Source organism: Lacerta agilis, chromosome 12 (assembly GCF_009819535.1).
Source record: "Lacerta agilis isolate rLacAgi1 chromosome 12, rLacAgi1.pri, whole genome shotgun sequence".
Taxonomy (NCBI): Eukaryota; Metazoa; Chordata; class Lepidosauria; order Squamata; family Lacertidae; genus Lacerta; species Lacerta agilis.
In genome coordinates, this window is record NC_046323.1 from 54,953,213 (window position 1) to 54,970,814 (window position 17,602).

A 17,602-nucleotide genomic window follows, 5' to 3' on the forward strand; every position below is an offset into this window, starting at 1 on the left:
TTTTTAAAAAAGGAAAGAAAAGGGTAAGCTGCCCCAGACCAGCCCACGAGCTTCTTGGCTGAGTGGGGATTCGAACCCAGTCCCCACCAGACCTGGCCTGTCACTTGTACTACTTGCCCTCGGCTCCCTCCCTCCCTCCTGGAAAGTTGAGTCCTTAGCGACCCCCCCCCCCCGCCCATCCTGCCTCGATTCCCCTTGGCACCCCTTACCTGAGTTGGGTGGGGCACGGAAGGCTTCGGCGGCTGTTTTTCGGAGGTCCAGGAGCTGAAATAAATATTGCAAGGACTTTTGCTAAGGGGTTCCCCACAAAAGCTCTAAAACTGCGGTCGTTGGTGGAGGAACGTCTCTCTAGAGTCAATTATTGCTTAGCCAAGGCTGCCTAGATGTCCAGAAAGCTGCTGGGAGTTTTAATTTGCTTTTAGTCTGTTGCCACTTTTTCGAAAGTCTTAAGTTGCTGTTGTTTTTTCTTATTGATAATTTTATTGCTTTTTTTGTAAACCGCTTTACAGGTGGTGCATGAATCTTAAGAAATAAGGGAGGTGTGTCTCGGAGGATGGGGGCTCCTCTGCTACACTTTCCAGCATTTGGGAATAAAACGAATCAACAGATAATTTAAAGGCAGAGAAAAGCTGCCAAGGGACCGACAGGAGGAAAGGATTCATGGGCGATGCTCTGTTCATGGACACAAAGCTGGGAGCCCTGCACAGGATTCTTAAGAAAGAAAGTTTTCAGAAGCAAGGCTCTAGTCCTCATGGGTAAGGAAGGCAAAATGATGTACGTGGCGCCTTGCCTTGTAATCCAGCAATTCAGTTCCCAGAGAATCTCTTTGCGTGGAAATGGACCTCACTTCCAATGCCAGCATAAAGCAGAGTGGCTGGGGAAACCCAGCCAGATGGGCAGGGTATAAATAAATAAATTATTATTATTATTATTATTATTATTATTATTATTATCCCCCAAACTGGTGCTCTTTTGGACTGCAACTCCCATCAGAGACAGCTTGCTGGATCAGGCCAAAGGGGGCCCATCAAGTCCAGCATCCTATTCTCATTCAACCAGATATAATAATAATAATAATAATAATAATAATAATAATAATAATAATAATAATTATTATTATTATTATTATTATTATTATTATTATTATTATTATTATTATTTTATTTATACCTCACCCATATGGCTGGGTTTCCCCAACCACTCTGAGAGGCTTCCAGCACATATAGGTAAAGGGATCCCTGACCGTTAAGTCCAGTCGTGTCTGACTCTGGGGTTGCGGCGCTCATCTCGCGTTACTGGCCGAGGAAGCCGGCGTACAGCTTCTGGGTCATGTGGCCAGCATGACTAAGTCGCTTCTGGCAAACCAGAGCAGTGCATGGAAACGCCGTTTACCTTCCTGCTGGAGCAGTACCTATTTATCTACTTGCACTTTGACTTGCTTTCAAACTGCTAGGTGGGCAGGAGCAGGGAGCGAGCAACAGGAGCTCAACCCGTCGCAGGGATTTGAACCGCCGACCTTCTGATCAGCAAGCCCTAGGCTCTGTGGTTTAGACCCCAGCGCCACCCGCGTCCCTCCAGCACATATAAAAACATAATAATGTGCTAATGAGACACTCCCAAGCAGGATTCGAACACAAGAGCCCTCTCCCCTCCTGTGGCTTCCAAGAACTGGTACTCAGAAGCACTACTGCCTCTGACTGTGGAAGCACCAGAGCAGAGCCATCCTGGCTTGTTGCCTTTGCCAGGCCTCTCCTCCTCACAAATTTGCCTAACCTTCTTTTAAAACCATCCAGGTTGGCGGCCATCGCTACCTCCTGTGGCAGGGAGTTCCACAGTTTAGCTCTGTAGGATCGTACCATTGCAGGGGTCACCTAGTCCAACCTCCTTTTGCCTGACACGGAGCTCGAACCCACGACCCTGAGATGAAGAATCCCAAGCTGCGCCGACTGAGCTATCTCGCCAAACCCGCAGCCCATACACTAAGTTGGGGGGCAGGCTATAAAGGAGACCCCCCCCCGGCCACGCATTACCTGCTGGTCCCAGCCGAGGGCGCTCTGCTTTCGGGCACACAGCCCACCTCATCGTGGGCGTCTGGGCAGTCGGTGACCCCATCGCACCTCTGGGATGCTTTGACGCAGACCCCCGACATGGCACAGGGGAACTGGGAGGGCAGGCAGCCCCCTGGGACGGAGGGCTCTGGAGATGGGCCAACTCCTGCCAAGGGAACCCACAGAACAGACCCGGTGAAGGAAGGATCGGACAGAATTTATTATGAACCCCAAATTTTTGTAGAAAAGAAACCAAGCCTGTAATAAATGAAATAGTTTCTTTCTGCCGGGTTGCGACTCACGAAGGATGAGGGAAAGTTTAGGCTGACCGACTGAACTGACCGCCGTCAGAAGTTTTCAGAGTCTAGCAGTAAGCAAGCAACATTATCTTTGAAACTGGGAATCTGCTTGATTTTAAGAAGAAATGCGGAAAAATTATAATGTATTTACCATAAGCAACTAAAAACTTTGGCAGGATCTGAGTAATGCTTCTAATCACGAAAAAATGTGGAAAAATGGATTACTATCCTTAAAACAAATTAGAGAAAATGCGATAAGCAGATGAAAAGAGAGATTGATAATGGTAACCATGGAAGGGCGTAAGGGAGTCAAGGGATTTAGAGAATCCTAAACGAAGAGGTGAATGGTATGTTTGAATTTAAACTAGTTAAAGGTAAAGGTAAAGGGACCCCTGAGCATTAGGTCCAGTCGCGGACGACTCTGGGGTTGCAGCCCTCATCTCGCTTTACTGGCCGAGGGAGCCGGTGTACAGCTTCTGGGTCATGTGGCCAGCATGACAAAGCCGCTTCTGCTGAACCAGAGCAGCGCACGGAAATGCCGTTTACCTTCCTGCCAGAGCGGTACCTATTTATCTACTTGCACTTTGACGTGCTTTCGAACTGCTAGGTTGGCAGGAGCAGGGACCGAACAATGGGAGCTCACCCCGTCATTGCGGGGATTTGAACCGCCAACCTTCTGATCGGCAAGCCCTAGGCTCTGTGATTTAACCCACAGCGCCACCCGCGTCCCTCTTACACTAGTTACATAAAACTTAATAAAAATATTAAAATGCAAAGAGAGAGGAGAGAGAGAGAGAGAGACAGAGAGAGAGAGAGAGAGAGAGAGAGAGAGAGACAGAGAGAGAGAGAGAGAGAGGGAGGGAGGGAGGGAAGGGCCATTTGGGGGCACCAGATTTTGGCCCCACACGGGGTGCCATATTACGAAAGATTGCCAAAGTCTGAACTTTTTCCAATTCTGCAATCTCCTTTTTGAGCGGAGGCAACCAGAACTGCACGCAATATATTTGATGGATTGCTTGGTTTCACGTGCTCCCTAAGGGGTCTTTGCCCACTACTCACCGCAGTGCCTCTCGTCCGAGAAGTCCCCGCAGTCGTTGAATCCATCGCAAATGGCCCCATGGGGCCCGGTGGGGACACAGCGCCCGTTCTGGCACAGGAACTCCCCGGTCCAGCAGGGCCTGGCAGTGGGTGGCACCGTTGGGGTCCCGGGAGGCTGTGGGGACACTGAAAGGGGGCGAGGAGGGTGGGGAAGTTGGAGGGTTTAGACAGAAGGAATTGTAAGGAAATTTAAAAAAATACTGGGGAATGGTTTATAATGAATTGAAGAAAATGTTTAAGATAACCTTTGTGAAAAACCCAGAAGCGTTTTTGCTAGGCCTTTCGGGTCAAGACTTGCCGAAAGAGAAGAAAAAACTGTATGCGACAATTGCGGCGAGGATATTGCTAGCTCAAAGATGGAAAAGTACTGAAATACCAACTAAAGAAGAATGGCAAGGAAAACTGGTGGAACAGGCTGAAATGGCAAAATTAACAGAAAGACTTCGAGAAAATAGAGATTTTAAGAAGGACTGGGAACCATTTATGTTATATTTACAGAATCAATGTAAAGAAACGGACTCACCTGCAGGGTTTGATTAAACACTTTCAATTTACAAAATAATGTAGGAATAGAAATAGGATGTTAAACTGATAAGAGAAGAAGAAGTATTACTTTAAAGTTTTTAAAGAGTAAGAACTAACCAACTAGCAGGGAGAGATAATATGCCAAAAAACAGGAAAAGTAAGTTGAGGGAAGTCATCGAGGCTTTGTAATGTACAGGTGAAACTCGAAAAATTAGAATATCGTGGAAAAGTCCATTTATGTAAGCAATTGTTTTCATTAGCTACCGGAGTTTAATATATGAGATAGACTCATGACATGCAAAGCGAGATATGTCAAGACTTTGCTTGTTATAATTGTGATGATTTTGGTGTTCAGCTGATGAAAACCCCAAAGTTGAGATTGTTAATTTGGGGTTCTCATCAGCTGTACGCCATAATCATCACAGTTATAACAAATAAAGGCTTGATATATCACATATATCAGTTTCACCTTTTAAGTTGAATTACTGAAAGAAATGAACCTATCCACGATATTCTAATTTTTCGAGTTTCACCTGTATTTTGCTTTTGAAATAATGATTATGATGATGATAAAATTGTAAAATTTAATAAAAATTATTTTTTAAAAAAGGAACAGCAGCAGCGAATCCTAGGGAGCCACCCACCGCCAGGCTGATAGGTCTCGCCAGCCCTGCCATCCTACCTTTCCCACAGCCCAGCAGCTCCACGCGGAGGAAGATCCCGTTGTGGAAGTCGCGGGGAAGGATCCGGACATGCCGGGCGCGCACCATGCGCTGGAAGGTCCTGACCACGGGCGTCGAGTCGTCGGAGTTCCCTTGGAAAAGCTAGAGGGAAGGGAAGAGACTGAAGGTCCCATCATCGGAACTCATTCAACGTTACAAAGCACCTATTGAACAATATACCTATTGTGCGGAAGTTAACAACGGGGCAACAGAAATGGATTTTACATGCTCTAATGGTAGCCAAGAGCGTAACGTTGATGAACTGGAAGAACAAAGATCTGATCCCCTTTACTAAATTGATCGACGACATGATGACACTCGCAATTTATGAACGGACGGACGGCTTGCAGACGTAGACTTTGCTAGGATAAATACGACCATATTTGAAATGGGTTTATACCAAATGGAGGAGGCTATTAATATTTACATAGGATAGTCATATCAACTTTATAAAAGAATGTGTGGGTTAGGGTGTCTTTCATATACAGGTGAAACTCGAAAAATTAGAATATCGTGGAAATGTCCATTTATGTAAGCAATTGTTTTCATTAGCTACTGGAGTTTAATATATGAGATAGACTCATGACATGCAAAGCGAGATACGTCAAGCCTTTGCTTGTTATAATTGTGATGATTATGGCGTACAGCTGATGAGAACCCCAAATTAACAATTTCAACTTTGGGCTTCTCATCAGCTGTACGGCATAATCATCACAATTATAACAAATGAAGGATTGGCATATCTCGCTTTGCATGTCACGAGTCTATCTCAATATTAGTTTCACCTTTTAAGTTGAATTACTGAAAGAAACAAACCTTTCCACGATATTCTAATTTTTTGAGTTTCACCTGTATATTAATCTATTTGGGGTTCTTTTCCTTTACACATTTTTGTGCCTTTTTTCATTTTCTTCTTCTCTTTCTCTTTGTATCGCTTTATTTCTTTATAATTGAAAACTTTTCAATAAAGTATTAATACCAACATTACGGAGCACTTAGTTATCAAGAAACATATATGGACCCACCATCTTTTGAGCCATGGTCTGAGGACCTCACTACCCTGGATATATTTAAACACATCTCTTATGAGCATCAATTTCCCTTCCTTCCTTCCTTCCTTCCTTCCTTCCTTCCTTCCTTCCTTCCTTCCTTCCTTCCTTCCTTCCTTCCTCTTTCTCTCTCTTTCTCCATTGCAAGGTGGTAGACTCTCCTTCCTTAGCAGGGGTCAGCAAACTTTTTCAGTAGGGGGCCGGTCCACTGTCCCTCAGACCTTGTGGGGGGCCGGACTCTTTTTTTGGGGGTGGGATGAACGAATTCCTATGCCCCACAAATAACCCAGAGATGCATTTTAAATAAAAGGACGTATTCTACTCATGTAAAAACACGCTGATTCCCGGACCGTCCGCGGGCCAGAATGAGAAGGCGATTGGGCCGCATCCGGCCCCCGGGGACCTTAGTTTGCCTCCCCATGGATTAGAGGCTTATAAACTTATGTGAGCCTCTTAATCTCAGGGTTGTGGGTTCAAGCCCCACGTTGGGCAAAATATTCCTAAATTGCAGGGGGTTGGACTAGATGACCCTTGGGCCCCTTCCAACTCTATGATTTCATGATTCTACGCAATACAGATGTCCTACAGCTGTTCCCCAACTAATCCCAGAAGATCAATAGTCTTAGATACGGATGCACAGAGTCCTGAAAGCAGCCTTTGCCAACCTGGTGCCCTCCAGGCGTTCTGAACTACAACTCCTGTCAGTGTGCGCTGATTCGGGCTGATGGCAGCTGCTTCCCAAAACATCTGGAGGGCACCAGGTTGGCGAAGGGTGCCCGGCTGTGGGCCCATGATCCTAGCCCTGCAGTGCTGTAGGGTCTTCGTTTCCCCCACTCCACCCTCTTGAGCCAGGGGTTAGACTGAGCGTCGCACTAGGAGCTGGTTAGAGACCAGGGTTCGAATCTCCACTCGGCCATGAAGCTCACTGGGCCGGGTGGCTGCCTCTCAGCCCAGCCTACCTCGCAGGGCTGTTGTTGCGGGGAGTAAGTGAGGAGGGAGAGAAGTGACCGTGGACGCCACCTTGAAGTCCTTGGAAAATAAATAAATAAGAGAGACCATGTGGGTCTCGCACCTTTAGGTCTGGCATGGTGCCCGTGGAAGGGGCCTCGTGGTAGTCGTGCCACCTCACGCCGTCCAGGCTGAACCGCAGGAAGAAGCTGGTGACGTAGGCATCAGAAGATCCGGCCCCCTGCACCACCACCCCTGAGGAAAGGCACAACAACCCTCAGTCAATGCCTGCAAAGCTTGCAAGAATACAGAGTGGCCTGCTTTCCCTTCAACTATGGGTGCAGGTGGAAGGAAAGGAATTGGGTCTTGGGTGCCATGTTCCCATAGTTTTGCCATTTTGCTGCTCGGGTGCCTGATGACCGTCTTCCAAAGCAACTCCTCTATTCCCAACTTTAAAATGGAGGTTGACAAAAGAGGTTTAAAGACTCTCAAGGCAAATCTAAAAAAAAAAATGTAGTATAAACACCGACAACTGGGAAACACTGGCCTGCGAGCGCTCCAGTTGGAGAACAGCCTTTGCCAAAGGTGTCATGGGCTTTGAAGACGCTCGAACTCAGGACGCAAGGGAGAAACGTGCTAAGAGGAAGGCATGCTTGGCAAATCCACACCAAGAACAACTCCCGCCCGGAAACCCATGTCCCCACTGTGGAAGGGCGTGTGGGTCCAGAATTGGCCTCCACAGCCACTTACGGACTCATTGTTAAAACTGTGTTTATGGAAGGCCATCTTAGTCAGCTACGAGGGATCGCCAGAGAAGAAGGAGAAGGAGAAGGAGGAGGAGGAGGAGGAGGAGAAGGAGGAGAAGGAGGAGAAGGAGAATGAGGAGAAGGAGAAGGAGAAGGAAAGGAGAAGGAGAAGGAGAAGGAGAAGGAGAAGGAGGAGAAGTCAGCTGAGCAAGTACAATGTGGGGTTAGGTGCAGCCACATTGCAGAATCAGTAACATTGCAACGTTAAAACAGCTGTTCCCAAGCTTTTGGGGGGCTTTCCCCCTACCCCGGTTTCATAAACTCCACTCTCGTGCCCACTACTCTATCCTATAAAAAGCACTAATCAGAATAGCGGTTTGCGCAACCCACCGAAGAAGGTAGAGACACATTAAAATTCAAGACAGGGAGTTGGACTGGGTGACCCTTGGTTGTCCCTTCCAGCTCTAAGATTCTATGATTCCATGAATAATACCTGAAGCGATTTCATAGAAAACGAATTTTCAGAAATGATATATAGAATCCTAGAGTTGGAAGAGACCCCAAGGGCCATCCAGTCCAACCCCCTGCCAAGCAGGAAACACCATCAAAGCATTCCTGACGGACGGCTGTCAAGCCTCCGCTTAAAGACCTCCAAAGAAGGAGACTCCACCACACTCCTTGGCAGCAAATCCCACTGTCCAACAGCTCTCACTGTCAGGAAGTTCGTCCTAATGTTTAGGTGGAATCTTCTTTCTTGTAGTTTGAATCCATTGCCCCGTGTCCGCTTCTCTGGAGCAGCAGAAAACAACCTTTCTCCCTCCTCTATAGGACATCCTTTTCTATATTTGAACATGGCTATCAGATCACCCCTTAACCTTCTCTTCTCCAGGCTAAACATACCCAGCTCCCTAAGCCGTTCCTCATAAGGCATCGCTTCCAGGCCTTGGACCATTTTGGTTGCCCTCCTCTGGACACGTTCCAGCTTGTCAGTATCCTTCTTGAACTGTGGTGCCCAGAACTGGACACAGTATTCCAGGTGAGGTCTGACCAGAGCGGAATACAGTGGTACTATTACTTCCCTCGATCTAGACGCTATACTCCTATTGATGCAGCCCAGAATTGCATTGGCTTTTTTAGCTGCTGCATCACACTGTTGACTCATGTCAAGTTTGTGGTCTACCAAGACTCCTAGATCCTTTTCACATGTACTGCTCTCAAGTCAGGTGTCACCCACCCTGTATTTGTGCCTTTCATTTTTTTTTGCCCAAGTGTAGTACTTTACATTTGTCCCTGTTAAAATTCATCTTGTTTGCTTTGGCCCAGTTCTCTAATCTGTTAAGGTCATTTTGAAGTGTGATCCTGAAGTATGATGAATTGAAGAGAGTGGGGCCCTAAGCTATAGCCTGTTTAGCTTATACAATCATACCTCATGTTGTGTCTGCTTCAGGTTGCGTGTTTTCTTCTTGCAACAGGTTACTTCCGGGTTTCGCTCCTCGCGCATGCGCAATGCGCTAAATCACGCCGTGCGCATGCGCCGGCGCGGCACTTCTGGATGCGAACGCTTCGAGTTGCGGACGTGCCTCCAGGACAGATTACGTCCGCAACTCAAGGTTCCACTGTACGTAAATCCAGTGCAGCCCCCCCCCCCAACCTCAGCCGGCTCTCCTGCGATCTTCCTTCCAGAGCGAGGGGAGCACCCACCTGTCAGGTTCCTGGGTTCCCCCAGATCCACGTGCAGGAAGGGGGGTCGGGAGAGCAGCTGAGGATAGATGTCTGCTGGGGGAGCCCAGCCCTGGAGGTCGGCGTTGGGCAGGACGCGGTTGAGGCGGGCGGCGTGAGCCGGGTTCTCTGGCTGCTGCGAGGAAGCCGTGAAGCTGGCGTCCGGCAGGGAGGCAATGCCCAGCGGGCCGTAGCAGAGGTCTGGGTGGTGGCACAGAAGGGAGGTCCGGGGGGGGGGTCAGGAGAGCGCCTGGCATCGTGGAAACACATCACATCCAGCGTTCGAAACGCCTGTTGTTCTAGACGCATTTTGCGCCGGGGAATTTCATTAGTGTGAGCAGTTTCTGAGCTCTGGGTGCCTAAGTTTTCAGATTAAAACCGCAGAGTGGAAGGCAAGGAGGGCCTTTTTCTGCCTCCCCGCTTCCAGCTACTCTCTGAAGACTGGAGAAGAGACCCTCTTAAGAAGATTAGGGGGGTGGGCAGGGGAAGGACTAGACCATGTGAAAAATGAACAAAAGATTTTAGCTGCTGTTCATTCATTTCCAGCATTGTATTATTGTTATTTAAAAAGCACGCCTAGACAGTCCGTTCTGGTGCCCATAATCTAGACCAGGGGTCAGCAATCTTTTTCAGCAGGGGGCCGGTCCACCATCCCTCAGACCTTGTGGGGGGCCAGACTGTATTTTGAAAAAAAATAATGAATGAATATCTATGCCCCACAAATAACCCAGAGATGCATTTTAAATAAAAAGGACACATTCTACTCATGTAAAAACACCACGCAGGCCCCACAAATAACCCACAGATGCATTTTAAATAAAAGGACACCCAGACCATCCATGGGTCGGATTCAGAAGGCGACTGGGCCAGATCCGGCCCACGGGCCTTAGGTTGCCTACCCCTGATCTAGACTTAAGGTGCCATTTAGCTCCCATATCTCAGTTTCTAACACTGATCACATCTCTTTTAAAGGTCCGCTTTGATTGGAAAAGCCTTTCTGCATGAGCTCATCAGCTGCTCCAGCTTTCTTTCTTTCTTTCTTTCTTTCTTTCTTTCTTTCTTTCTTTCTTTCTTTCTTTCTTTCTACTTCCCTCCCTCCCTCCCTCTCTTTCTTTCTCTTCTTTCATAAAATTCACACACCACTTGATCGTGAAAAACAACAACCCTCCAAAAAGCCGGGTACAGAGAGAATAAAACAATAGAATTATCCATAAATACAACACGTATTCAAACAATAATATCATAAATAAAATAGAAACGGGTTCTAAAAGGCAACAACTTTCTATGATAAAGTGTGGCAGGACCCGAACTTTGGAACTCCTTGCCTATTGACACCCGGCAGAAGCATCTTCCCTGCGCTCTTTCCGAGGTGAAGGAGGTTGTTTGCATGTAGAGCCCCGCCCACCAAGCAAGTGGGAGGAGCAACCCTTCCTTGGGCAGCCTCCACCCTGGACGGGGGCTCTCTTTGTCGCTGCAGACGAGAAGCCCCAAGTCGCAGGCCTGCATTTACCCAGGTGCAAGGAATGATGCGCGTAGCGTCTCACCTCCGAGAGGGGGCATTGGGAAGGTGTTGAACGGCAAGGCTGTGGTCAAGGAAGCCGGGTGGGCCAAGGTGGGTCCCAGGGGTCCGATGGCTGGCACAGTCGGCAGAGCCGTCCAGTTCTCACCTGCATATGAAGGAAACAGGAGGGAGTATTAATAATAATAATAATAATAATAATAATAATAATAATAATACTCTGCCCATCTGCCTGGGTTTCCCCAGCCACTCTGGGTGGCTCCCAGCAGAATATTACCGTATTTTTCTGTGTATAAGACTAAGTTTCCCCCCTAAAAAATAATGTGAAAAATTAGGGGGTGTCTTATACATAGGGCCATCTCCCCCCATTTTCTTAAACCTGAGCCCCCCAAAATAGGGGGCATCTTAATAGACGGAAAAATATGGCAATAAAAATAAAAAGCAATAAAACATCAAATGTTAAAAACTTCCCTGAACAGGCCTGCCTTCCAACGCTGCAATTCTAGGATGCTATGAAATATTTGGGAATTGCAAGATTTGAACAAAGCGTCCCCAAAGTTCATAAAACAAGGGAAAAGACCCCCCAGATAATGATACAGGGGTCGTCCCCCATGATTAGCGGAAATTGGAGCATTGCAGGGGGTTGACATACTTAGTTGTGATTCCTGCATTGCAGTGGGGTTGGACTAGATGACCGCTGGGGGTCCCTCCCAACCCTGCAATTCTAGGATTCTGTGATTCATTGGAGGCTTTTAAGCAGAGGTTGGATATCCATCTGTCAGGGGTTCTTGAGCTGCGAATCCTGCATCTAGAGTTCTATAGTTTTATGGAAAAACTTATTCCTCATTCGGTGCAGCAAATAATTCACAGTCCCCGTGTGTATAAACGCACAGGCCTGGGGAGAAAACTTAAAATGCAGAGTCTGTCTGATGTGGGGTGGGAGGAGAGATGCAGGATCTCTGCCCCCTTCCCTGTTAGGATTTTTATTTATCCTCTGCTGCTTCAGCGGGACTATTATGTTTAGTGTAAACCACATGAGCGTCTGAGTAAAGTGTGGGAACGAAAGTCTGTCTTATCTCTTCCGCCTAAGTGTTGTTATTGTATGAGTTGGTTTCACTTCTTTCGTGTCACAGTTTGTACTTTTTGTTTGGAGAACACAGACGTGATTATGGAGTCTCTGTATATAGACTGTAAATAAAGTAGTTTAGAGCTACATATTAGTCTTGCTTCTTGCTGCGTGATGCTAGAAGACCTGTGTGCTCTTTTCATAAGAGAAGGGTCGCAGATTACTGGCGCTCTGGACTGAAGGGGCATGCCAGCCAGAGAGGGCCAACGGGAGGATGCTCCGGAGTCTTGGGGAGTTTGCAGATTTTCCAACATTCCCTGCCAACCTGGGGGGCTCACCTGCCTCCATGCAGTAGCAGCAGGCATCTCCTCGGCCCTCGACCAGGACTCGGCCCTGCAGGAGGGAGGGATGCACATCAGTGAGGAAGTTGGCACATGCTCAGAGGCACCCTTGCACCCTGGTGCACGGAAAGAGGATTGAATGTGGCAGACTCACCTCAGGGCAGGCCACCGTGCTGTAGGGGCAATACTGGGAGCACTGGACAGTCAGGTTGGGGAGGCATTGGCACACCTGGCACTGCCCTGAGCGCCAGCGGTCGCCGATGGCATGCGCCCGGCCGTGGTGCTCGCACTCTTCACACGGATCCGTCTGACACCTGCAAGGGAGGAGGGAGGGTATGCAGGAGATCATGGCTGGTGGGTTCCTTCCAGGGCCCCCCACATTAAGTGGGGAAATGCAGTTCGGCAACCTCCCCCCCCCCCAAGAGAGAGCAGACAAATCAGTTTTTTCTTTGGGTGTTGCTGGTTGGCCGCAGCCGATTTGGGCAGAAACCATGGCAGGCAGGCAAGAGAGAGAGAGATCATGGATCAGAAATGTTCTCTGAAGAGAATGACAGATTCAGTTGTTGGACTATGTCGAGATGGCAAAAATGACCGGAAAAATCAGAAATCGGTAAGACCAAAATTTTAATAAGGAATGGAGGAAATTTATAATTTACCTTGGAGACCACTGTAAACAGTTAAAATCGTTAGCGGGATTGCAATAACACTTGTAATGTAACGAAAATTATGGATACAATGGATATATATATATATATATATATATATATATATATATGGACGCGGGTGGCACTGTGGGTTAAACCACAGAGCCTAGGGCTTGCTGATCAGAAGGTCAGTGGTTCGAATCCCCATGACGGGGTGAGCTCCTGTTGCTCGGTCCCTGCTCCTGCCCACCTAGCAGTTCGAAAGCACGTCAAAAGTGCAAGTACTGTATTTTCCGGCATATAAGATGACTGGGTGTATAAGACGACCCCCAACTTTTCCAGTTAAAATATAAAGTTTGAGATATACTCGACCGCAGATTCTCCACCCGGCATATAAAACGACCCCCGACTTTTGAGAAGATTTTCCTGGATTAAAAAGTAGTCTTATACGCCAGAATATACAGTACCTACCTACCTGCCTACCTACCTACAGTGGTACCTTGGGTGGTGGACACGATCCGTTCACACCCTGAAAAGTCTGCATCCCGAGCAGCGATATCGCGCATGCGCAGAGCGCTTCTGTGCATGCGTGGCGAAACCCACAAAAACCCAACCCCTAGCAGATGCAACCAGAAGTATGACTCTCTCTCTCTGTCTATCTCTATCTATCTATCTATCTATCTATCTATCTATCTATCTATCTATCATCTATCTATCTATCTATCTATCTATCTATCTATCTATCTATCATCTCTCTCTCTCTGTCTATATCATCTATCTATCTATCTATCTATCTATCTATCTATCTATCTATCTATCTATCACCTCTCTCTATCTCTTTCTATCTGTCTGTCTGTCTGTCTATTTATCTATCATCTATCTGAGGCTCACAGCAATAACATCTTTAAAAATTCACATAAGAAATACCACAAGAACGCGATGAACCGCTGAGGGAGGATGAACCCTCCATTGCGGGAGAGAGAAAATTTCAGCTTTGGCCTCTAGTGAAAAAGGAGCATCTCGGAGGGCCTCCAAGCGATGCGCTGGCTCTTTGAGGTCTCACCTGCGGGCTTTGCGGTAGATTCCTCGGCACTGGCGGCCGTTGCCATGCTTGCTGGGGTTGTTGGGGCTGCGGAAAGACCACTGGATGCTCTGCACCCCGCAGGGACCCAGGCACTCGCCCCAGGGCGACCAGGAGGACCAGCCGCAATTCACTGGCAACGCAGGAGAAAGCAGGGAGGAGGCGTTACCAATAAGGAGAGGGATGCCGGCCGGCACATGTGCACACATGCAGCTCCCCACTTGTCCCCCCAGATGTTGTTGGATTACAATTATTATAATATATAGAATTATTGTCTATTAAAGTTGTCTCCCGCCCTCGTTCCCCGCAAGAGCCCAAGTGTTTTGGACAAGCTCGATGGCGGTGGCAGGGCCGAGTGGGGCACCTGTGGGGTGCTGCCCCACAGGATTCTGCTGCCCCAGGTGGCTGCTTCAGTGTGTCTCCTGGGCAGGATGGTCTTGTGGGTGGAACACAGTGGGATTTTTGTGGGATGTAACATCACTGAAGCAGTCAAGTACAACATTTCCTGTTTGCCCAGAGTGGACATGCAGGGGAATGTTGCTCCTGGGATGCGGGTGGCTAAACCACAGAGCCTAGGGCTTGGCGATCAGAAGGTAGGCAGTTCGGATCCCCGTGATGGGGTGAGCTCCCGTTGCTTGATCCCTGCTCCTGTCAACCTAGCAGTTTGAAAGCATGTCAAAGTGCAAGTAGATAAATAGGTACCACTCTGGCGGGAAGGTAAACGGCATTTCCGTGCGCTGCTCTGGTTCGCCAGAAGCGGCTTAGTCATGCTGGCCACATGACCCGGAAGCTGTATGCCTGCTCCCTTGGCCAGTAAAGCGAGATGAGCGCCGCAACCCCAAAGTGGTGCGCGACTGGACCTAACGGTCAGGGCTCCCTTTACCTTTACCTATCCTCTCCTATTATCCTCAATGTTCCCACAGGTTTGAGTGTGGGGGATCACCGGATTGTCTGGGGCACCTAGCAATGTGGGGAGAGGGGCCTGGCCCACCTGTGCACTCCGGGTTCTGCCGGCAGCGCTTCATCTGACCGTCCTGGCAGGTGCAGATGCGGCAGTTGACCTTCACCAGCTGGCCGGGCCAGTAGCGGGTGCCCTCCACTTGGCAGGGGCACTCTTGGGGGCGCACGCATTGCTGATCGCTGTCCAGGACCAGCCCGTCGGGACACCAGCACCCTGCGCAGGAGAGAGAGAGAGAGAGAAGGTGGGGGGACGGAGAGAGGGAGACAAACCAGACAGCGGTTTATCCTGGCCTGTAGCCTTGATACCATTTAGAAAACCAGGCAGCGTCTAGTTTAGGAGTGGGCAGAGCTGTCAATTTAGGTTTCTCTCGCTTTCTCGTTTTCCACATTCGATTCTCCACATTGCCCCACCAATTTGCAATCTTTAAAAAAAAAAAAAAAAAAGTTCTCCTGGAAATGCATCTCTCGAGGCACACATTGTTAGAGATTTCAAAGTGCCTACGTGCAGAAAGTCAGCTATCCACCTCTGGCAATTAACTGTTGGCTGAAAGCCAAGATCTACTCTCTCTCTAGACCCTTAGTAACGATCTTGTGATTGGTTAAGGAGTTCCTAAAGAGATAAGCTCTGTGTGGGGTTTTCTGTGGTGTTGTGTAGTTTGGTTAATGAAGGTTGTGAGAGAGAGAGAGAGAGAGAGAGAGAGGAGAGAGGAGAGGTTTTACTTTTGTTTCTTTTATTTCCTAAGTCTGTATATAGTAACTTATGGATATTAGTTGCTTCAATAAATGCTGTATATAGTTATCCAAGTGAGTTGCTGAGTTCCTGCGTTGTGCTGTCCAGTCAATGCTGTGGGAATGTTTAGGAGTGTGGATGAGTATATATTATTATTATTATTATTATATATATATCACCCCAGCTTGTGTGAGCAAGCTCCAAACTTAGCAGAGTCACATTCCCTTTTAAAACACAGCAGAAAACGGTTGCATAGGCTTGCTAAAGCCTCTATAAGAAATATATATTCCTGGTATATTCCCCTTCTTCCCTCTTAAAAGCAAAGACACAATACAGTACTGATTATAAGATATAAAAGAGTTTACTTACAGTCATCCGTGAGTCACAGTACAGGCTCAAAGAGGCAGATAAGCGTAGATAAATATATTTACATGTGGTGAAGCTGATTCCATAGGGGAACAGGCTTCACCTCTGCTTCTCTCAGCTGCAGGCTGAGAGAGAGCATCCTGCTTGTTCAAAGGACGAGGCAAAATGGGGTCTTCTTTGGGTTCTTGTTCCCAGGTAAAACCACACCTACTTCTGGTTCCTGTAACTCAGTCCAGGTAAACAGGAAGTTAAGCCTGGAGGACTGAGTTACCTTCATGTCCACTCTAGCAGTGTTGTGTTTGGCTGCTCTGTGTTTACATCCCACAAATGCTCTACAGCCAGAAGCTTCCAGAAAACCTGCGTTCACTCTGCTGTGTCCAGGACTACGTTATTCCTGACACTAAATCTTAATACACATTTCTATGGAATTTTGCCTTATAACGACATTCTTGCAATGCAATTGTCCCTAACGGAACGCTTTTGTTTTGTTTTTAATTGACTTATTCATTGATACTTGTTCGTAGATCTACAAAAACACGTGCCCATTACAAAGTATATACTACTTCATCTATCATATACAGTGGTACCCTGGGATTGCGTATGTCATTGGTTCCGGGTTATAGTTTGTAAACTGAAAAGTACGCAACCCAAAGAAGCGTGTGGAAAACCTGGAAGTAGCGGTTTGCTTTTGCGCATCCCCGCGCCACTCGCGCTCCGGGTTGCGCTTCCGGGTTACCGGAGTTCATAATCAGAAAAGTACGTAACCCGAGGAACGACTGTAGCGACTTAGTCTGAAAAAGAACAAAGTCAGAAAGGAGAAAAAAACATGAAAAGGAGAGGCCTGGAAAAAGAGAAAGGGAAACAAAAAGAAAGGAAAAACTACAGAAAGATAGAAAAGGGTGAAAGGGCTTCTGGCTCTCTGTCCTGCAGCTGCATATAATATTCATTCCTTAAAATAAAATTGTTATTTTCACTAACACTTTCCATTTTAAAACAAAATAAAAATTTATTTCCAGTAGCACCTTAGAGACCAACTAAGTTTGTTCCTGGTATGAGCTTTCGTGTGCATGCACACTTCTTCAGATACACTGAAACAGAAGTCACCAGATCCTTAAATATAGTGAGGGAGTGGGGAGGGGTATTACTCAGAAGGGTGGTGGGAATGGGTGATCAGCTGATAGGTGTGGAAAACCTGTTGACGACTCTTAACGGCTGCAATTAGTCTTGCAGGGAAAGGCAAGGGGTGAGATGGCTAAAGATAGCTTTGTCATGTATAATGAGATAAGAATCCAATGTCTTTGTTCAGACCAGGTTTCTCCATGGTTTTAAGTTTGGTGATTAGTTGCAATTTTTTTGGAAGTCGAACGTGCTCCAATTTGAGTGTCTGTCTGGTTTTGCTATTTATTTTGCGTTTCTGTTTTTGCGGCGTTTTTGTTCTTGTGACTGTGTGGAAACCCAGTTCAGCTACTGATGGATTGATGGATTGTGTGACTGCAGTACCTTGTTTATTGCTTCCATTTGACGGATCATGTTAAATTGCTGTTTTTAGGGGTTGCTTTTAAAAGTATGGAACGCATTAGTCCGTTTTGCATTCCTTTCTCTGGGAAAGTGTGCCTTGGTTTTGGAACGCTCTGGTTTTGGAACGGACTTCTGGAACGGATTGAATTCGAGAATCAAGGTCCCACTGTACCATACTTTGGTTTGGTTTGCATATCGTTTCAGAAAGTGTAAATCAGGTTCG

The 17,602-nt window shown here is 47.3% G+C and overlaps 1 protein-coding gene across 1 annotated transcript in view; it reads right to left on the reverse strand.

Moving 5' to 3' along the window:
* LOC117055462 (SCO-spondin-like) overlaps positions 1-17,602 on the reverse strand; it is a 185,017-nt gene that overhangs the window by 96,742 nt on the left and 70,673 nt on the right. Inside the window, exons 37-47 of the mRNA XM_033164998.1 lie at positions 14,797-14,979; positions 13,788-13,938; positions 12,235-12,394; positions 11,964-12,132; positions 10,699-10,821; positions 9,137-9,355; positions 6,847-6,944; positions 4,653-4,794; positions 3,407-3,571; positions 2,031-2,214; positions 210-264 (exon numbers count right to left, since the gene is read on the reverse strand). Of these exons, the coding sequence (XP_033020889.1) occupies positions 210-264; positions 2,031-2,214; positions 3,407-3,571; positions 4,653-4,794; positions 6,847-6,944; positions 9,137-9,355; positions 10,699-10,821; positions 11,964-12,132; positions 12,235-12,394; positions 13,788-13,938; positions 14,797-14,979 (1,649 nt within the window). The remainder of the gene's footprint in view (positions 1-209; positions 265-2,030; positions 2,215-3,406; positions 3,572-4,652; positions 4,795-6,846; positions 6,945-9,136; positions 9,356-10,698; positions 10,822-11,963; positions 12,133-12,234; positions 12,395-13,787; positions 13,939-14,796; positions 14,980-17,602) is intronic.